At 40.0% G+C, this 22,356-nt stretch overlaps 2 protein-coding genes and 1 non-coding gene across 20 annotated transcripts in view; 1 reads left to right on the top strand and 2 right to left on the bottom strand.

Annotated features, from left to right (window-relative positions):
- The window catches only part of ESCO2 (establishment of sister chromatid cohesion N-acetyltransferase 2), a 62,393-nt gene extending 47,380 nt beyond the window's left edge, over positions 1-15,013 (bottom strand). For 6 of the 16 annotated variants that reach the window (XR_010127326.1, XM_063669386.1, XM_054497348.2 and 3 more), the window contains exons 1-7: positions 14,616-14,750; positions 13,772-13,840; positions 12,162-12,969; positions 9,047-9,140; positions 5,267-5,324; positions 1,308-1,425; positions 324-455 (exon numbers count right to left, since the gene is read on the bottom strand). Coding sequence is in view for 13 of the 16 variants with exons in the window: in XM_063669386.1 (XP_063525456.1) it covers positions 324-455; positions 1,308-1,425; positions 5,267-5,324; positions 9,047-9,140; positions 12,162-12,969; positions 13,772-13,840; positions 14,616-14,653 (1,317 nt within the window). In the remaining 3 variants the exon portion in view is untranslated. Of the gene's footprint in view, positions 1-323; positions 456-1,307; positions 1,426-5,266; positions 5,325-9,046; positions 9,141-12,161; positions 12,970-13,771; positions 13,841-14,615 lie in introns of all 16 variants that reach the window. The other 10 variants (XR_008504022.2, XR_008504021.2, XM_054497354.2 and 7 more) reach the window with 6 other exon arrangements.
- A 581-nt stretch (positions 15,014-15,594) lies between these two features.
- On the bottom strand, positions 15,595-15,696 carry LOC129043257 (U6 spliceosomal RNA). Its single transcript, XR_008504362.1, has one exon. It is a non-coding gene; the product is annotated as a U6 spliceosomal RNA (small nuclear RNA).
- Positions 15,697-16,663: 967 nt separating this feature from the next.
- Positions 16,664-22,356, top strand: part of CCDC25 (coiled-coil domain containing 25) — a 37,712-nt gene continuing 32,019 nt past the window's right edge. For 2 of the 3 annotated variants that reach the window (XM_054497358.2, XM_054497360.2), the window contains exon 1: positions 16,695-16,820. In XM_054497358.2, coding sequence (XP_054353333.1) covers positions 16,793-16,820 — 28 coding nt within the window. In that variant the 5' untranslated portion in view covers positions 16,695-16,792. Of the gene's footprint in view, positions 16,821-22,356 lie in introns of all 3 variants that reach the window. The other variant, XM_054497357.2, reaches the window with a different exon arrangement.

Here is a 22,356-nt window from a genome sequence, read left to right as displayed (position 1 = left end):
AAAGGTGTTCAATAAACGGGTGGGACCTCTCCTCTAAGAAAAAACCTGGAGAAGTCATGGGAAGGCTATTTTTTTCTAAGGCTATCTATAAAGACAACACTATAGTGGGAAGACAGTATGTCTGCAGTCTCTGAATTTTGTGTATCTTGACTGTTCAGCTCTGCTCAGAATGCAGTGTTTACAAAATATTTGTCTACATTGAGATAGTAAGCTTGAAACACCATCATTAAAAGTTAACTTTTCCAGCTGGGTGGTGGAAAAGAATGTCTCTTTTAAAGTAGTTCTACTTCTAGAACAAACTGAAAGACTATGTTTTGGCTCACCACATATTTGATTCCTTCCAGAAACCTGTGGTGATGCTGTACATGCTGCATTTCATCTTCAGGGTTGGAAGCAGTGTATATCATACCACAAGACTTGCACACAGTAGCCCCAAAATGTTTCTGACCAGCGTCCTATAATTGGGGGGCAAAAAAAGAAACCCATTTAAATATAGCACAAATAGCTCTAAATTAAGTTCCTATAACCATTCATTCAAATTTCACCTAATTTTTTTTTTTTCTGCTGACACAAGTGAAAAACTAAATGAAAATCTGGTTACTATATCCTCCTTCCCTCCCCCAAGACAAAATGAAATGAGATCAGGCCAGGTGCAGTGGCTCACGCCTGTAATCCTGGCACTTTGGGAGGCTGAGGTAGGTGGATCACTTGAGCCAAGGAGTTAGAGACCAGTCTGGGCAACATGGTGAGACTCCATCTCTTTGAGGGGGCGGGGCGGGGGGTGGGAAGAGAAGAGACCTAAAAATGCAATAAATTGATGAAAGGGAATTATTTGAATGGACAGTGTAAAAACCAAAGATTCTTTTATTTTTACAAGATTATTTACTAGACCCGTGGTTCTAAGAAAGAATAAGATTAAATTGTGGAAATTATAGCTAAAATAAACAATGGAACTTTTTAACGAAACTCTTAAAGACCTGAAAAAGCCTTATTTCAAATAGGAAGGGCAAAAATTTAAGGACTTCTATATAATTATACAATATTTTTCCTTAAGCAGCTAAGAATATTAAATTATTTTAAAGAATATTAAAATTATTTGACCCAAGAGTTGACAAAAAATAAAGTGCAGGAAAAGCACAGATAAATTCAAGGATATTCAGTGTCACCACCTACAACTCCCATTCTGTCACATAAAACATTGCTTAATGCCATTGAAAATACCAAGTTCTGAACTGTCTAATACAGGGGTTGGCAAGCTTTTTCTGTAAAGGGCTAGATAGGACAAGCTTTGTTTGGAATTTACTCACAATGATGAGCTGGTCTTTTGTTTTTTTACTTGTATCTCTGGTATTAGTATTTTTCTGGATATTGGTCTGTTTCATGAAGTTGACAGATCCCACAGAAAACTGTTCTTCACCTAAAGATCTTGACACAGAAAATTGATAAATATTATGTAAATTTACAATTTTTGAGGAATTACAAGGGAAAGAAAGCAGCCATTTATCAGAGCACCTCGCAATTTTTAGTGCTTTCTATCTGACATTAACTTGATGAGGTAATAGGGACAGGAACAACGAGAAACCTGAGGCCCACTCAGAGAGGGTCAGTAATTTACTCAAGGTAAAGTAACTAGTAAATGGCAGTGTTAACACTCAAATTCTGGTCCTCTGACTCCAAGTCCTAGGGACTTTCTTCTACAATATCAGATGCAAACAGATGGACACTTTGGAAATTGACTTCACCCTTTAAAAAAAGATTTTTTTGCTTTATCAAATCTTAGGACAATATTTACCCTATACAGCTATAAAGAAATTCCTGGGGTACTGGAGAAAATAAGTATAATGCTGAACTTCACAGATCGACAGGAAATCAGAGTCACCATCATATTATGGCCCATCAATATTTTACCTGGGCAATGAAGCTACTAAATTTGCTTTTCCTCATACCAAAAGCAGCATCTCACTACTCTGAAATTCTTAAGGAAAAAAAAAAAACAGAAACATATTTAGGCTGGATAGATGTAGTTGAGACAACCTTTACCTATTATGAAAGAATGTTGAGATTCACTTTATAGAGGTTGCAAACTGGAGCCCCTCAGGCTAAATCTTGCTAGCAGATATGTTTTGGTTGGCCCATATGGTATTTAAAAACTTTGGATTAGCTACCAATATTTTAAAATCTAGAGATTTCACTTAAAAATGTGTATTTCCAATATTAAAAGAGACACTGTAAGATCACTAAACCTCTATTCCATCAAAGAATCTATGAGCTCGAACTTGGAATAGCACATGCCCTTTTAAATGGGCAATCCTTCAGCTGGCCCTAGTCTCCACCCAGCCTGCTGGTTCTGTAGATACTGAGTTTGTAACCCTTGCCTTGTAATGAAAGGACCTTGGTTTTCCAGGGACCAAAGGAGTAGAAATCCCTAAAGAGTACAAGTAAATAAGAAAGAAAAAAAAACCCCTAGTACCCAAAGTAAGAAGTTCAAACAACAGGAAAAAAAAACCTGACAAAGTAGGAAAAAAAAAAAAAAAAAGGTGGAGCATTGGCTCCACTGCATTAAGCTAAGTCAAGCTGTCTTCTTACCATTTGTCTAAAAAGTAGTTTTCAAATTGACTTGACAAATCTATGCTAAGAAATACATTTCACATGACTAGTACAGACATAAAACCAAAGTTTCACTAAATATACTTGCTGTGTGAGAGATACACTATTCCACTAAAAATAAATGCTATTGTTGGAGGCCAAAAGAATGAGGGTTGTGACCAACTCAGTATACCACTGGAGGCTATATGAGCAAACAGCAAACTGTTCTCATGAATGCAGGTTGGCAAACTGACAAACTGCATCTGCCACCCAGAAGGAATGCTGAGGGCAGTCATGCCCAGGCACAGTGTTTCTTGCGATTATCTATAGGCACATTTGAAGCCTGTTAGCAATCATGTGAACCTGTGATAAATCAAGCAGCTGACCTTTACCTCCTCCTCCCTGCTCTTTCTACCCAATAAATATGAAAGGCTGTAAAAGCTCAGGGCCCTTGCTCACTAGAAGGAGCTCCTGACCCCTTCTTTAAAAAGATCCTTTTGTCTTTGTCTTCATTTCTGCATTCGTCCACCTTCGTTCAGTCCCATAGTAACTGTTACAAGATATGACACCCTAAACAGGTCTGATGAACTACTAATGGGCTGCTTCCTACAGTATGAAAAAACACTCGTTCAAGTCACTGACCCTTTTCACCTTATGCAGCCTTTGCTAAGTAACTCAGCTCTCCCTGACCCTGCATGCGTGACAGCCATCTCTTTGCTTCCATTTCAGCAACTGTAACACTATATTTGTTTAAATGTCTACCCTCCTCTAACCATAACCTCCTTGATAGCAAGACCATGTTAATTATCTTCACATCTCTAGAACTCAGTATAGTTCAATAGCATGTGATACTCTTTAAATGTTCATTGAATTTTAAAAACCAAAAAACAAATGTGAGACTAAGCACCTTGAGAATCTGTAATCTATCTGAAGTAATAGATTAAATCTCAAATTGCTGATAACTGACATTTTGGAGTCTACAAAAAGAGCAATATCATATTATTTAACAAATAGTATCCCACTATCTTTTTTTTTGAGATGGAATCTTGCTCTGTTGCCCAGGCTGGAGTGCAGTGGCACCATCTTGGCTCACTGCGACCTCCACCTCCTGGGTTCAAGCTAGTCTCCTGTCTCAGCTTTCTGAGTAACTGAGATTACAGGCGTGCCCCATCATGCCCAGCTAATTTCTGTATTTTTTGGAAAGATGGGGTTTCACCATGTTGGCCAGGCTAGTCTCAAACTCCTGACCTCAGGTGATCCACCCACCTCAGCCTCCCAAAGTGTTGGGATTACAGGCATGAGCCACTGCGCCTGGCCTGTCTCTTTATGCTAGACTAAATTAGTATACACTTTTTTCAGTTAATTGTTGTAGGCTTCTGCTATGGTTTGAACATGTCCCCCAAAGTTCATGTCTGAAAACTTAATCTCCAGTGCAACAGTTTTGGGAGGTGGGGCCTAATAAGAGGCGTTTAGCTCATGGTGGCTCCACCTTCATGAATGGATTAATGTTGATTATTGAAGGATGTGAGGCTGCAAGCCAAGTTCTCTTGTTCTCTCATGCACACTCTCTTGTTCTGCCTTCTGCCATGGGATCATGCAGCAAGAAGGCACCCACCAGATGTGGCTGCTTGATCTCAAACTTCTCAGCCTCCATAACTGTGAGCCAAATAAATTTCTGTCCATTATAAATTACCTAGTCCATGGTATTTTGTGATAGCAACACAAAATGAACTAAGACAGCTCCCATCTTCAATAAAAGGTCATGAAAGATGACAACACAGGTGAAAAATGGGAAAGGTGAGAAAAACTAGAAACAAACCTTTGAAGAGGGAAAGCTGCCCACCCATCCTAATCACTGAGGCAATTTAAGGTGAGGTGCTCTGAGAGTAAGGAAAGTGTAGCCGGGAAGTTCCTTAATATCTGGAGTTATTTATAATCAAATGGGGAGAGAAGGATCAAAGCTGCTTAGGAAGAGGATGTTTAGACTATAAGAAACTACTTTTTCAGAGCTCTGCTGCCTATCATGCTCTCTACCCATCCATGCCTCCCCCATCGCAGTCTTTAGCTTTGAATAGGGTACTGGTAGCTTCAGCTATACTTTATGATAACATTAAGCTGCTGCAAGTTACTTACTCCTCCAGCCAGCTTTCTCATCTACAAAATGGGGTAATAATGGTACCTACATCATGAAGTTGTAAATGCTTATTAAATTGTAGCCACTATATTATCACCCAGGGAAGGCAATATAACCTAATGGGCATTTGATTCAGATATAGATTCTAGTCCTGGTCCTAGCACCTAATAGCTGTGCAACTGTGGCTAAATTACTAACAGTTTCTTAGGCTGAAAATAGAATAATAGTATCTACCTTCTAAGTTGTTGTGAAAATTAAGATAATAGATATAAAACTACTTATTATGGGTAAGGTATGATATAATAATGTTAGCAATTATTATTACTCAAGTATATAAAGATCTTTTCCATCTTTCAGCTCTTAAGTTCTTATGATGTTTCTATGAGGGACTGATTTCATCACCCTATTCTCAATACTATTCTCCTATTCCCCTTAGTGAGGAAGAAAAAAAAACTCCCCAAATTAAGTAGCATGAGACTGAAAAAGAGACCCAGAGGACCTGTGTAATTTATAAGGCTTGGACTTTAAAACAATAACAATTCTCACCTTTTTGAATTGACTGAAGATGCACTGAAGATTGGATAGACAGTGGACTTAGGAGAAACTGGTAGGGGAAAAATCATGATAATGTGTATTACCAAATAAAATCAAAGCTTTAATTCGTAAGATTTCAAAGGTTAATAAGACAAAATACTACTCAAGATCAAGATTTAACAAAGAGGCAAAGGTAATTCCATGGAGGAAAAACAGTCCTCAACAAATGGTGCTGGACCAATTAAATGTCCACATGCAAAAAAATTACACCTATTCAAACCGTACGTAAAATTAACTCAAATGGATCACAGATCTAAATGTAAAACTATGACCAGGCGTGGTGGCTCATGCCTGTAATCCCAACACTTTAGGAGACCAAAAGCGGGAGGATCGCCTAAGGCCAGGAGTTCAAGACCAGTCTGGGCAACTTAGTGAGACTGTGTCTCTATAAAAAAAAAATTAATAATAAAGTAAAAACATAAAACTATAAAACGTCTAGAAAAAATATTAGGGAAAAATCTTCATGAACTTGGATTTGGTAATAAGTTTTTACATACAACAGCAAAAGCATAATATATTTATAAAAAATTAATTTGGACTTCATCAAATTTAAAAATTTTGCTCTACAAAAAATAAAGAGAATGAAAAGATAAGCCACAGATTGAGGGGAGAAAATATTTGCAATCATATATCTGATCAAAAACTTGTATCCAGAATATATAAAGAATTCTTAAGGTATGTCGATAGTTCAGTGATAAATGAGAATTACTACTGATACACCCAACAACATGGATGAACCTTAAATGTATTACTAAGTGAAATAAGCCAGACCCGAAAGGATATATATGTGTAATGTTTTTCCTGGAAAAGGTAAAACTATAGAAATAAAAAGCAGATTAATGGTTGCCAGGGGGCTGAGGGGAAGGAAAGTAACGACAAAATGTAGGCATACGGAAATTTTAGGGTGAAGGAACTGTTCTGTATGGTACTGTAATGGCTAATACATAATTCTATACATTTGATAAAACCCACAAAACTGTAAAAATCAAAAAGAATGAACTTCAATGTACATCAAATGAGAAAAAAAATACGTATAAATATCAACCAGGCTATTGAGGTAGCCTAAGATGGAATGCAGACTGTGAGAAATGAATCTAACTATATTAGAACTGTATAGCATAACGACACTGAAGGAGGTAGGGGGAAAAAGAGAAGCTGTCCTAAGTAACTTTAGCAAATGGTGTTTTGACTAGAAGTTATAAGGATAAAGACAGAAAGACTGCACGTAAAATTGCACTCTAGGCCGAGTTCAGTGGCTCACGCCTGTCATCCTAAAAAATATGTATATTATTTTATATATATATATTATTTAACTATATATGGAATTCTACAAAGGGAAAAAATTGAAAATATATCACATTTAGAGAAGAATGGCATGAGCTGATATAGGATTCCACAAAAGCTTACTTCAGCAATAATTACATACAGAAAAAGAGACTGAATTAGATAAGATTCATCTCAACCTCAACATAAACTATGAGATGAAAGGTAAGGGAGGCCAAGGCGGCTGGATCACCTGAGGTCAGGAGTTCGAGACCACTCTGCCCAACGTGGCGAAACCCCGTCTCTACTAAAAATACAAAAAAATTAGCCAGGCATGGTGGCAGACACCTGTAATGCCAGCTACTTGGGAGGCTGAGGTAGGAGAATCGCTAGAACCCTGGGAGCAGAGGTTGCAGTGAGCTGAGATTGTGTCATTGCACTCCAGCCTGGGTGACAGAATGAGCCTCTGTCTCAAAGAGAAAAAAATTGCACTCTAATTGGTTATTTCTCACAGGGGTATGAATTAACAATTATGAAACTGTTTTACATGTTTACTGGGACAGAACAAATAAGTAGGTGGATAGTGAATATTAAGAGCTAAGTTTCTCACTGTCCAAGAAGGAAGTTACAGATGAAAAAAGGACAGAATAAATCCTGGAGTACTGGATTAGAGTTGGAGATATCCACGTCCAGTTGGCAATATGCAATCGAAGAAATAAGACAGAAAATGTCACAGACAAGACTAAAGACACATGACAATTAAACATAATATAGTACTTTGGATTGGATACTGGGACAGAAAGAAAACATTTATAGAAGATTCCAAATAAAGTTTAGAGTTTAGTTAACAGTAATATACCACTACCAATATTTGGTGAACTCCAAATAAAGTCTAGTGTTTATGGCCGGGCACAGGGGCTCATGCCTGTAACCCCAGCACTCTGGGAGGCTGAGGCGGGGGGATCACTTGAGGTCAGGAGTTTGAGACCAGCATGGCCAACATGGTGAAACCCCATCTTAACAAAAATTAGCCGGGCATGGTGGTGGATGCCTGTAATCCCAGCTACTTAGGAGGCTGAGGCGGGAGAAATGCTTGAACCCTGGAGGCAGAGGCTGCAGTGAGCCAAGATGGTGCCACTGCACTCTAGCCTGAGCAACACAGCGAAACTCCATCTCAAAAAAAAAAGAAAGTCTATACCAATACAAGTTTCTTAGTTTTGACAAAAGTATTATAAGATGTTAAGAATGGAGGAAACAGGGTAAGAGATACACTGCTACTCTCTGTACTTTAACTTTTCTGTAAATCTAAAATTATGGCAAAATAGTCTATGAAAAGAAAAGAGCAAAGTTAAAACAGCAATTGATTTGAGGAATACAGTAAGTTGAGAGTGGGCTAAAAAAACAAACTTTAACTTTGCATTGAAAAATAATTAGAGCTCATCCTCTAGAAACAAGGCCAAGGCAGGTGAGAGTCTGAGCTGCTATTGGTAAGTTACTTAACCCAATTCCATTTCCTCATCTATAAATCGGCATATCAGGACCTAGAGTAGTTGGGAGAATTAAATGATAAACTGTAGTTATTAAGTAATAAAATTTTGGTCTTTTTATATTACTTTCATGATTTCTCCCATATCCTTATACCATTTGTATTATTTTTATTCACTATTTTTCTTTAAATTGACTTAGACAATGTACTAAAATATATTTTAAAAGAAAAATTTATAACTATTGTAAGTAGATGCCTTTTTGTTATATCTTCTATTGTATCAGTGCTTTGAGCACAATCTATGAAAAACATAACGTATACTAAATACTTAGCACTGCCTTATATTCAGCACTCAGTAAACACTAGTTATTAACATCACATCTCAGAATCATAAAAAAAAGCTTTATGTATTCATAGTTTAGTAAGCTATTTAATTGAACACAGCATAAATTAGGAATAGGATTTCAGAACTGACAGGAATTTAAAAATTAACTTTAACTCTTTAGAGATATCTTCCTAGATCATACAGCTAATTATTAGTAAACCTAGACAAAAATCCATGGTTCTTGATGCTTAATTTCAGTGTCATTTATAAAACTTAGTAAGCTCTGCTCACAATTGGGCTTTGATCACAAATATACATAATAGTTTTAACTTCTATTATTTTGGGTGAAAGATAGAGTAGGTATGATTTTATAATGAGAACACTTAACTCTAGAGAGCTTAAATAACTTGGCCACAGCCATAGACCAATTAAGCCTAATATTTTGTCTAAAATTTTAACCTAGGATCTCCTTGTTTCTTGTTTTTCAAAATGCAATGCACTGCTTTACTACAGAAAACAGTGTCACAGAGATAAACAAATATACTAACCACAGGCACGCTACTGAAGAAAGACCCAGAAATCATAAGAATTATTATTATACAATGTATGTAATAAAGCATTATTTTAAGTAGCTAAATTCATGTGAGTTTTCTCTTACTTGTCTTATTCTTACCAAGAGAATCCTCTGAAGGAAAAGCCTCATTTTTATCAACTTTATGTTCCTTTGAAGAAACTCTGTCATCTGATGAATCCTGAAAATAGGTTTAAAAAAAATAAACAAATCTGTAATTTTTAACTATTTTCTAGTGAATGAATCCCAGCAGATCTATTTCTAAAATAAAAGATTTGGTTTATTATGAATTACATTTCATAATGTGATTTTCAATCAATTGTCAAACTATTTTTTAGGAAAACTTCCCCTGTATTCACTAAGTGTACATTACCTTTAAAGCCAAAGTACAGCAGGGCCTGGTGGCTCATGCCTGTAATGCCAGCACTTTGGGAGGCCGAGGTGGGTGGATCGCAAGGTCAAGGAATTGAGACCACCCTGGCTAACATGGTGAAACCCTCTCTCTACTAAAAATACAAAAATTAGCTGGGCGTGGTGGCACACACCTGTAGTCCCAGCTACTCGGGAGGCTGAGGCAGGAGAATCGCTTGAACCCTGCAGGCGGAGGTTGCAGTGAGCCGAGATCGTGCCACTACACTCCAGCCTGGCGACAGAGCAAGACTCCGTCTCAAAAGAAAAAAAAGCCAGAGTACACGTGCTGTAATCTGTCATCCTCTCAAAAATGTGTTATACTTCCTGATAGAGATGGCAGAATGATTACAGACCATCACTTCCATAATGAAATGAACAAAAAAGTCAGTAAAAATGGCAAAAATTTCCCCAGCAGCCACCAAACTGGAAAGGGACAACTTTTTGCCATAAACTTTAAAAATCAGCAGCTAAGGAAAGAACAACATTCTAGAGTCACTGGAGAGTAGCAGGAATGTGGGAAAAGCAAAGTAGAAAAAAAATCCCGACAGATTTCCCTCACACTAATTTGGGAATCACTAGGGAATATACAGCTTGGGGAAAAAGGAAAAAAAACTCTTGGTTAAAGTAGAACTTCTACTCTAAACCATAATATCCCAGCAGAGGTGGGATAACCCATCAGTTTAACACTTTTCAGGGCTCCATGAGCTGGGGAAAGGGTATCCTCACGAAAATCAGATTCACCGGCCGGGCGCGGTGGCTCACACCTGTAATACCAGCACTTTGGGTGGCCAAGGCAAGTGGATCATGAAGTCAGGAGTTCAAGACCAGCCTGGCCGAGAGGGTGAAACCCTGTCTCTACTAAAAATACAAAAATTAGCCAGGTGTGGTGGCGGGTGCCTGTAATCCCAGCTACTTGGGAGGCTGAGGCAGAGAATTGCTTGAACCTGGGAGGCAGAGGTTGCAGTAAGCCGAGATCGTGCCACTGCACTCCAGCCTGGGCGACGGAGCGAGACTCCATCTCAAAATAAAAAAAACAGACAATCAGATTCGCCCTTAGCTAGCAGAGATGAATCCCAGACATGGGTATTTAGCAAAATCCTGAAAGAGCATAGCCCTGTTCCACAGATTTAAAATGCACAGAAGCCCAGCTTCCCAAACTACTGAAAACTAACTCAATACAAAACCCGTAAAGTGAAGCTAAGAAAATGAAAATAAGACAGAAAAGAGAATTACAGAATTCTCTGTTACACTGGTTACAGAGAATTCATCAGGTCACCATTCATTTGGTACACCACCAGGCTGTACCAAACAGGTAAGAATAATCATCAGGAGATGCATGGGGAAACTGCAGACTCTTCCTTTGTTTTACTGGATTGAGACAATTTTAGCTTGAGTTATGCCCCAAACTTTCAAAAAACTTAATTTTCATACAAATGTATAAGTATAAAGCACAGTTTAATACATTTTGATAAAGCTTACTCTTGTAATCAAAATCGCTATCAAGACACAGAAGTGTTTTGTTGATATAAACAGAAAATGAATTAGTAAAATTAGACTGTCATGGCTTAGCCAGCAAGAACATCTCATTTAACAATCTACTTGGCCATACTTGATAAACAGGAAAAAAAAACAAAAAAAACAAAAAAAACCACATTTACAGTGAGGACTAAAAACTTAAATGCCTTACAAGGGCAGCAGTAAGTAAAATGATCAAAACTAAACTGATCTAAATAGATATACACTGACTTAGAGAAATGAAGAACTCATATTTGTCAAATGGTATGATACTCAGCCTGATATTCAGTTCTGATTATTGCCATGTAGAAATGAAGGCTCAGCTTTCAATATTTCATGAGACACCAGAAATGTTTTTCTTGTATTTAAAAATAATTTTGGCTCCAACTTTTAAATTATGTAGGCCAAGCGAAACATTTATGGGTGAGATTTGGTTTACTGGCCACCAATTTATAATCTTTGCCACTGAGGTTTGAAATTTAGGTGATTACGAGAGATATGGACTGGGGTTGAATTTGAGAGAAGCTAGTGAGGAAGGCAATGATGAGAGGTGGGTTAGGAAAGGCATGACTATAAGCCTGAGTGTACTGGGTATCATATAAGCCTATCATTTCTCCATCTACAAGGGTTATGATGAATATAAACAAGCCACCATAGACATGGAAGCCCTGATCTGGAGACAACCTTTCTTAAGGTTGCTTCAATGGCTTTCTGCCCCTAGCTGCCCCACAAAACTCAACTTTTTTTCTGATGAAGGTTATAAACAGGAGATCAGCAACAGAAGTTCTAGACCAGCGTGGTCTAATATGGCAGCCACCAGCTACATGTACCTACTGAGAACTTAAAATGTGGCTGGGCCAGGTGCAGTGGTTCACATCCATAATCCCAGCAATTTGGGAGGGTGAGGCAGGTGGATCACTATAGCCCAGTAGTGCGAGACCAGCCTGGGCAACATGGTGAAACCCCAGCCTCTACAAAAATGCAAGAATTAGCCGGGTGAGGTGGTGTGCACCTATAGTACCAGCTACTCGGGAGGCTGAGGTGGGACTGCTTGAGCCTAGGAGGTTGAGGCTGTAGTGAGCAGTGTGCCACTGCACTACAGCCTGGGTCATAAAGAAAGACCCTGTCTCAAAATAAACAAACTCCTTACAGTAACTAAACACTATGCTAGCTGGCTTTATAAAAGCAGTCCAGAAAATAAAATTTTATTAAACTATGTCATTTATACTGAAGTTTTGTTATATAGCCATTTTTAAAGTGATATATTTAGCTTTACCTTTATTAATTTCTCTTTATTTTTACTGCTTGCACTCAGTAGTCCAATGTTCAATTTCTCTTCTAGGACCAAGCACTTTGGCACTTGCCTTGTCGCAAAAGTTTTTTTTTCACTGACAGTCTCTACATCAGAATCTTCAATCACTTCTGATTTATTCTTTTGGGTGCGTCCCAGTGACGGCTCATTTTCCAGGGACCATTTTCTAAGAGAAGATTTTTTTCTAACAAAAAATGCTGCTCCACCCTGGAGTGTAACTTGTGGTTTTATTTTTTGGCTTAGAACCCGAGGAGCATTGGGATTACTTTCAGCTGAATGACAATTATTTTCTTTCTCCACAATTGGCTTATAGATAACTCGATTTTGCTTGGAATTTCTAGAATTCCTTGATACAGGCTTTATGTGCCTATACTTTGGTTGATACTTAGCAGTTAAACTCTTCTGTGGTTTTTTGTTGTTCTTCTTGGAGCAGACTGGTTTTCCTTGCATTTTTTCTGTCACAATGGGAAAAGATTTATCTTCATCATTAGTTTTTAGACAAGTAGATCTACTCTCTTTTATCAGCTTTCTCTCCAGTGGATTGAGGTACCACTTATTTTGGTTGTAAAAAGATACAGTGGACACCACAGATTTAAATGGTGAGCCTTGATTTGCTGATGGCAGTCTATTTATTTCAGTTGTTTTGAGCGCACTTAAAACAAAATGCCCTTGTTGAGAGCAATGCAGGTTTTCTTCATTTTTATCACTGTTTTGATACAAACAGTGCTTTTTATTAGGTGATGGAAACAGATTTTCAGTGAAGTGTAAAAGGCTATAAAAAGAAACAAAGTCCATTGATAAGATTATTTTGCGTCAAAATTTACATAAATCTACTGCTAAGTAATAAGCTCTACTTGTAGGTCATATTAAAAACAATACATGTACCCCCAAACATACACACAATTTTCTATTAATTTAACAGTAGGATTCTCAAATTCTATCTTTATCAAATAAAACATTCAAATATCTTCCCAAAGAGTTCATGAAAACAAATACTATACACAAAGAAGCTATGATAGACATATATGCATGTATGTTTTAAAATCTATTTCTATGTGTTGGCCATATATAAATTATAGCTCATATATTTTGCTCTATTGTCTACAAGCCCCCTATAATAACTGTCTGTAATGAACTGACTCCCTGGGGCTTTTCCTGGGTAGAGTAATTAATATCTGAGTACACAGTCTTTCTAGAATTGTTTCCAGACAAGCATCTACTGTATGCAAAACACTATGTAAAATATTATAGGGGAATAGAAAGGAAAAAGGTAATAGCCAATTTGGTATATTACCTAGCCATAGAAAACAGCTTTCTTCAATGTGCTGCTTCTATGTCAAAAGAAAAAAACAAAAACTAAAAAACAGCTTTGATTTCCTTGAAAAGGACTAAATAATTCATCATGAAAACTTAATGTATTTCCAAGCTAGAATTAGAATATAGGTTATCAGGTTATCACTGTAGCCACAAGGAGTAGGCTAGTGGAAGAACGAAAATTTTAGAAAATAGGAGAGAACAAGACAGACAAGAAGGAGAATTTTTCTAAGAGTTTCTATTCATAGGCTGAGATTCACCTGTCACAGTTTAAAGAATCCTGCTTCCTCTTCCTTGGAGTAAGAGCTGCCATTTTCTTTATTGAATTCCTAAAAGAAATGACAATAACCACATTCATCAAAATATTAAAAATCGCTTTATCAAAATTACACCCCCTTTAATTAGTGTATTTCACACCAAGTTAAAACCCTATTTTCTGGGAGGTCTTCCTCGACACTGCTCTCCTTCCACCCCTCCCTGGATTACACGCGCTTGTTCTGCTTCCATAGTACCCTGTATTTCCCTAATAGTCCATTTAAGACATTTTCTTCTTGTTTCCCCATCTCAACAGCCTTCAATGAAGGCAGAGACCGTCTGTAACTTTTCATCAGAGCCCAGTAAGAAAATGGGTGAAGCACAGTCCTCTGCCATTTTCCTAGCTCATGAGCCCGGAGAAAGCCGTTTGCTTCCCTTTTTATAAAAATCTCTTAAAGTCGTAAGCCTGCTGAAAACAAATGCTAGAATGCACGAGCAGACGGCTTTGTGGCTCGTCAGAGTTCATTTCCTTCCCCTTCCCTGGGATCAGGGAAATTCCCCCCAAAGCAGCACACAAGCGTTATTTCAAAGCTATTAATAAATGAACAAACTGAAAGGCCAGGGTCTCTGGGAATTCAGGTCGAGCTGCGGCTTAACGGGGGACCCCTCTGGGGCTAAGCGAGGAAAGGTAGGAGAGGAAAGCGTCCCGACCCTGAACCCGGTCAGGGAAACAAACAAACCAACCCTAAACCCAAAACAAGGAAACGCCAGCGTCGGGAAGAGGGGAAACCCGGCGCCTGTGAGCGCGGAGAACGAGTCAGTGGCTTCTTCGGTCTCGGGCCTGCGGACCTGCCGAGCGCCGAGCAAAAGCTCTTTCTCCGTGACATTCGCCCGCACGTTCCACAGGGTCTCCTGCTCGCCTCAGCCTTCCACAGCCCCGCCTCGGCCTACTCCAGAGGTTACCTGCGCCTCAGAGCCCGGCGAGCTCTCCTCAGCCTAGCCAGCCGCTCCGTGAGCGTCTTCAAATTATCGCGCGCCAGGCTAGGAGGAAGCCGCTGCGTTCCGATTGGCCACGGCTCAGCGCTTCCAGGGGCTAGCTCGGTGACTGGTGGAGCACCAGCCCTTGCCCCGCCCACCCTGGAGGCTGTTTCCAAGATTCTCGCGCCCTGGTGAAGTGAAAAATCTCTGAGGGAAACCACGCCACCCACAATCCCCTGCAGCAACGCCGGACTCCGTTCCCGGGGCTTTGTTTAGGTGCATTCTGGGAATTGTAGTTCTCGGCCCAGTTGAAGTTGAGGTACATTCTGGGGTCACGGGGTAAGAAATTTTTGTAAAATGGCCTCTCCAGCCTGGCGACAGAGCAAGACTCCGTCTCAAAAATAAATAAATAAATAAATAAAGGCCTCTCCAAGATTCTCGATGCACTTATTTTTCACATTTGAAGCTTCATTGTTAGTTTCACTTTTTTTATTAGTAACTTTAGGTTTCTATTCACTATTTTATTTTTTAAATTAAAATATAAAACTTAACACCTGCTATGTGCCAGGCATTCTTAGATGCTTTACATGTTTTGTTTCATTTATTTCTCACCACAATCTGTAAGGTATTAATATCTATTGCCATTCCCATTTTACAAATAATACAACGGAGAAACTAAAACAATTGCTATTTACAGAACAGAGCTAAATTCTTACTTTGGAAAACCAGAAAGTTCCTAAAACGGTTATTGTTAGCTATTGTTACTATCTTTGTGTCACCAGCTCCTGGTACAGTGTTTCTGGCACATTTTTAGTTTCAAATAAGTTTAGAGTTTTATGTTTATTTTTTCAAATTTAATTTTCACAAATTTGTATGTCATCCTTGAGCAGGGGCCATGTTAAAGTTCTCTGTATCATTCCAATTTTGGTATACATGCTGTCAAAGCAAGCACGTAAATAAATTTCGTTAAGTGACGCCCTCAATTTCATAGAATGAAGTCAGTGACAGTGATGTAAGAGTGTCAGTTTAAAAGGAAAAGGCTAAGGCAAAAAAATAAGAATGTAGAGTTTGCTTGAGCTAAAGCAGGGACAGCTGCCCAGAAGATTCCAACCCCCCTCCCCCCACCGCCCTCCACCAGTAGCCTTGGATATGAGCTCTGTCCGGCCTTTGCTACAAGCAGGTTTTTAAAGACGAAAAAGGGGGGCAGGAAGTGGGCTGATACACAACTGTCAAGCATTCTCATTGATGTACAGAAACTACATGCATCAGTGATTGGCTAGACATTGTTAAGCTATAGGGTGTGGGTCATAGTGTCTTGTGTGGTAGTGTTAGGTTAGTAGGTAGCTACTTGTGGCAGAAGCAGGTAGTTTCAGGAGATGAATACATAGCTCAAGGGGGTGGTAGAACATGATGGGGTCTCATTTTCATGCCTCTCCAGACCTATAAATTTAAAGGGACTCACATTCCTCAGATAAAAGTGCTTTCTCAAGAGAAATAATCAGGGCAAAGCCAAGTGCTGTAGGAGCTTTACATGAATATGATTATTCCTACTTTATAGCAGGAGGACCTGAGGTTCGGAGGTTTGGGATGGCAGGCCTTCGATTTAAGCCAGAACAAAGCCCAATCCCCAAGAAGCATATTGTCCTGGTGAGTATCAGAAACAACTCGCTTGTGTGCTATGTTCTAAACCCTTGGCACCCACTAACTTATTTAACCCTAAAAAATATCCTGTGAGTTAGCTGCTCTAGTATCATCTTCATTTCGCTGCTGAGAAAAGTGAAGCACAGACGGGTTAACTAATGTGCCCAAGATGCCCAGCCTCTTTCCCTTAACCCACAAATCATTGAACCAAACTCCTTGCCGGTACCCTTCGCCTCGCCAGGATTAAAAATGGCGCCCACGGCTGGCGTTACGACGCGCCCCGACGTCCGCCGGAAGTGCACGGAGGAGTTCCGGGGGCCAGGGGGCCGCCGCGAGTCTGGTATCCTGAGCTTCCTGAGTTGAGCGCTGCTGCTCCGCGGGGGAGTCACCGCACCGCTCCCGGGATCATGGTGTTCTACTTCACCAGCAGCAGCGGTGAGTGGGTGCCACGTCCTCCGGGACCCTGCTGGACAGCGGGCTCCGAAGCCGGGACCCCCAGTCCCCCGCTGCGCCTGACCCTCGCTCTAAAATGCCTCCTGGATGCGAGTGCCTCTTCCCGCGGCCTCTCGGTCCCCCAGCACATCCGTCCCTCCCACGGCTGCAGGATTTCCCCCCGGCTTCCCCTCGTCATGGCGTGGGGGACGCGGAGGGGCGATGCCACTGCTATATTTGTATCGGGGAGTTCTCGTCCCCCAATCGGAAAGACGTCCCGTCACTCCCTGAGATTGGGCAGAGCCTGTGGGCCCCTCCACACACCTTATCCCAAGTCTTCTTCCGACCTTCCATCTGCGGCCTTTATTCTGGCTGCACCCTGGTAATTATCCCCTGTGAGAAAGGAGACACCTGCTAACAACTTTTTTTTAAGGGAAGTGCGCCTTACCCTTTCAGGAAGGGGTTGTAGGGTCTGGGATGCAACAGAAAACAATAAAAAGACCCTGGAATGTCCACCCAGCCACTCCCCGGGCAGTTGATGTCCCAGATCTCAGAAGTGACCTATGATAATGCTTCTGACTTATCTTTGACAGATAAGGAAAGGGTGCCCTTCGTTCCCAGGAAATGCCGTGTCCCGACTTGGTTTCATTCTGTTCCTGTTATTCCCCTTTCCTAAAATCAACCCCCAGCTAATTCCTTTAAGACAGTTTTGGCCCATCTTTTCCAAGATGCCTTTCCTGATGCTAGCTCTTACCCCAAGATTGCTTAGCTATTCCTTTCCTGGGACCCACTTAACGTTCCAAGTATGCCTTTGGCATTGCACTTATCACGTGGTATTAAATGGTGTCTGCTTGAGCTAGAGTGTAAGTCCCTTGAGGGCGTGGACAGGATCTCTTTACAGTAGTCCCTACTTATCCTGTGTTTCGCTTTCCGTGGTCACATCATCACAAGAAGAAAAAGAGTAAGTACAGTACAATAAGATTTTGAGAGGGAGAGAGAGAGCACAGTCACATAACTTTTATTACGGTACGTTGTTATAATCGTTCTATTTTATTATTAGTTGTTGTCAATAATCTCTTACTCCACCGAACTGATACATTAACTTTATCATAGGTATATATGTATAGGGAATACCAGTAGCCATGCGTCCCTTAATGACAAGAATACATTCTGAGAAATGCTCCATTAGGCAGTTTCATTGTTGTAGCAATACGGTATATACTTAAACCTGTGGTATAGCCTACCACAAATGTAGGCTGTACAGTATACCGTTGCTCCTAGGGTATAAACTTGTACAGCACGTTGCTGTACTGAATAGCTGTAGGCAATGGTAACGCAATGGTATTTGTGTATTTAAACGGGTCTTAACGTAGAAAAAGTGAGTTGCACCACACTGTTATGATGGCTACCAGGTCATCAGGCAATAGTGATCAGAATTTTTCAGCTTCGTTATAATGTTATGGGACCACCATAGTATGTGTGGTTGGTTGCTGACCAAAGCATCATTATGTGGCAAGTCCCTTTATATATGGAATTCAGTGTTGTCCTCGGTTTCAGGCATCTACTGGAGATCTTGGAAGACATCCCCCACAGATAAGGGGGGACTACTGTACTTGTTTCCCTAACTTAGCGACTGGCTAGTAGTTCTCAATAAATGCTTGTTGAATAAATGAATGCCATTTTTTTACTTACTTATAGCACTTTCTATTCTATTGCTACTCTATACGCTTGTTAAAGGTGAGTTTTTTGTTTTTGTTTTTGTTTTTTTTTTCTGGAGACGAAGTTTTGCTCTTGTTGCCCAGGCTGGAGTACAATGGCACGATCTCGGCTCACTACAACCTCTGCCTCCCAGGTTCAAGCGATTCTGCTGCCTCAGCCTCCTGTGTAGCTGGGATTACAGGAATGTGCCACCAAGCCTGGCTAATTTTGTATTTTTTTAGTAGAGACGGGGTTTCTCCATGTTGGTCAGGCTGGTCTTGAACTCCCGACCTCAGGTGATCTGCCCGCCTCGGCCTCCCAAAGTGCTGGGATTACCGGCATGAACCACTGCGCCCGGTCTAAAGGTGAGATTTATTTTATTTATTTATTTTTGAGACGGAGTCTTGTTTTGTTACCCAAGCTAGAGTGCAGTGGCACGATCTCGGCTTACTGCAACCTCCATCTCCTGGGTTCAAGCGATTCTGGTACAGCTAGGATTACAGGGACCAGCCAACATGCCTGGCTGATTTTTGCATTTTTAGTAAAGATGGGGTTTCATCATGTTGCTCAGGCTGGTCTTGAACTCCTGAGTTCAAGTGATCTGCCCACCTCAGCCTCCCAAACTGCTGGAATTACAAAAGGTGAGTTTTTGTTTTGTTTTGTTTTTTGTTTTTTTGAGATGGAGTCTCCCTCTGTCACTTGGGCTAGAGTACGGTGGCGTGATCTCAGTTCACTGAAACCTCTACCTCCTGGGTTCAAGCAATTCTACTGCCTCAGTCTCCCAAGTAGCTGGGATTACAGGCACACGCCACCATGCCTGGCTAATTTTTGTATTTTGTTAGTAGAAATGGGGTTTCACCATGTTGGCCAGGCTAGTCTCGAACTCCTTACCTCAAGTGATCCACCCGCCTCGGCCTTCCAAAGTGCTAGGATTAAAGGCGTGAATCACCACGCTCAGCCAAAAGGTAGGATTTAAGTGAAACTAGTTCCACATTGTTTGTGTGGGTTTGAATAAGGCGATACTTTCTCTTTAGAAGTAAAATTGAGGCCCAGGGAAGTTGTAACTCACAGACCCTACTCTTCCACCTTCATCACACTGACATCTCCTTATTTTGCTCGGTAGTTTAGCCTTCCACAGTGTGTGCCATGAGCTATTTCTCTGTCTCTGTACATGTGGTTTGTTTTACCCATATTATTAAAATTACTAGAAACAAAATTCAAAACCAGCCTAAAAAATCATATACCCTTATAGGCTTCTAAGCATTTTCATCCTTGGCAACTCAGGCATCTCTTTATAACTTCTCCAGTCATGAATCTTCAACAACATAGATATCCATATAAACCCAACAATGGAAAAACAAATATACAGGCAGGGTGTATAGGTACTGAATGTATTTTATGCTGTTCTATTCCCCTTAAAGTTACTCTAAATTCTTTAAGTGCTAGTCACACATACACATCTACCCTTAATAGAGCAAAATGCTTCATTAGATTTGTGGGTCCTGTTTTTTTTCATTGACTTCCATTATAATGTCAGAACTGTTTCCTGTTAGAAAAATATTTGGCCTCTAAGCCTAATAAAAGTGCACTTGTGCAGCTGATCTTTTAAAACTGCAAAGTTAATGGAAAAATCCTAACTTTCTCAGTAAAATAGTAATGAAACTTTACATATTGGCAGTATAGAAACAAATATATAGAATCTTCAGGAAATGAATTTGTGTGGCTTGCCAAGTTTTTAACTAACTGATGGTTTTTACTGCATAAAAACTTTTTTAAAATGGGAAGAAAATCTTCATAGGAAGTTGTTCTTTTGCATTTTATGATTAATATCTGACTAAAATGTGTTCCATTTTCATTCTTTCATGCTCTCATAAGGGAATAATTGAACATTAGTCTAATATGTCCAGTGTCACATTTAAGACCATCTGATTATAGATACTTGGCTCAAAGTCCACTTGTACTTTTAATACCTGTTAATATCATCTACCTAAAAGTAGGTTGTTCTATAAATTGTGAAATAATCAGATCACCTCTGAAGTTGGGTTGGTTGCTACCCGTAAGTCAAGTGTCTTCCAAATAACCGGTTCCAGTACTAATCAACCATATTATTTAGATGAGAATAACAAATGAACTAGAATAATTCAGTTTACTTTTCCTTCTTAACATGGAAAGGAACTCAATTCAGACTTGTTGTGCAGCAGTGATGTTCCTTTTTATTTTTCATCTTCTTTTTTTTTTTGAGATGGAGTCTTGCTCTGTCGCCCAGGCTGGAGTGCAGTGGCATGATCTCGACTCACTGCGACTTCTGCCTCCTAGGTTCAAGCAATTCTCTTGCCTTAGCCTCCTGAGTAGCTGGGATTACAGGCATATGCTACTACGACTGGCTAATGTTTGAATTTTTAGTGGAGACAGGGTTTCACCATATTGGCCAGGCTGGTCTTGAACTCCTGACCTCAAGTCATCCTCCCGCTTCAACCTCCCAAAGTGTTGGGATTACATGCATGAGCCCCTGCGCCCAGACTAATTTTCTATTATGACATAATTTCAGTCTTTCAGAGAAGTTGCCAGTATAGTAAAAGATTTCCTGTATATTCTCCCAGAGTACCCCAATTTTTTTTGAGACAGTCTCGCTCTGTCACCCAGGCTGAAGTGTAGTGGCAAGTGTAGTGGTGCAGTCACAGCTTATTGCAGCCTCAACTTCTTGGGCTCAAGTGATCCTCCCACTTTAGCCACCACACCCAGCTAATTTAAAAAAATTTTTTTATAGAGACAGGGTTTCCTCATATTGCCCAGGATGGTCCCGAGCTCCTGGGCCCAAGTAATCCGCCTGCCTCAGCCTCCCAAAGTGGTGGGATTACAGACGTGAGCCACTGTGACTACAAATTCTGACATTTTACCACATGCCTTGTCTTTCTTTTTCCGTTTCTCTTTTTCTCTATTTTTTCTCTTGCACACACCTTTTTCCTGAAACGTTTGTTAGTAAGTTGCAGTTAACCCCTGAATGCTTCAGATTTATTTTCTAAAATCAAGGGCATTCTCTTCTCAAAAGACATTTTTCATGATCAAAATTAGGAAATTAACATTGCAGCAATGCTATTATCTAATCAACAGGCTTTATTCAGTTCCCATTAGTGTCCTAATGATGTATTTGTAACAAAAAATACCTTACAAATCATTGTTGCATTCTTCAGGTGTCATTATTCTGTAGCCTCCTCTAATCGCAAGCAATTGCTCAGTCTTTGTCTTTCATGGCATTGTTAGTTGAATTACTTTGTAGAATGCCACTCACTTTAGGTTTGTTATGGCCATTTTCTCAATCACCTTATTTAATAAGTCAACCATCAAAACATTCCTCTGTTATTCTTTTGGCTCTGTTAGCTTAGATAGCTTGGCCTGCAGAGACAACTTTATTAATATTTTATATCAGTTATTCTTTTTTCTTTTTTGAGACAGTCTTGCTGTCACTCAGGCTGGAGTGCAGTGGCACGATCTTGGCTCACTGCAACCTCTGCCTCCCAGGTTCAAGCAGTCCTCATGCCTCAGCCTCTCCAGTAGCTGCAACCACTGGCGTGTGCCACCACACCTGGCTAATTTTTGTATTTTTAGTAGAGATGGGGTTTCAACATGTTGGCCGGGCTGGTCTCAAACTTCTGGCCTCAAGTGATCTGCCCACCGCGGCCTCCTGAAGTGCTGGGATTACAGGCATGAGCCACTGCACCTGGCCTATATTGTTATTTTGAAAATTCTGTTCTAATTACAAAAGCCATCTGTATGTTTTATAGCAGGCTAACCAAAGTAACTTGTTAAAAAATGTTTATGCTTCCATACATATAAAGTATGT

The sequence above is a fragment of the Pongo pygmaeus genome, chromosome 7 (assembly GCF_028885625.2).
Source record: "Pongo pygmaeus isolate AG05252 chromosome 7, NHGRI_mPonPyg2-v2.0_pri, whole genome shotgun sequence".
NCBI lineage: Eukaryota > Metazoa > Chordata > Mammalia > Primates > Hominidae > Pongo > Pongo pygmaeus.
The sequence above is the reverse complement of the archived record's forward strand: the minus strand, read 5'-3'. Positions and strand labels throughout refer to the sequence as shown.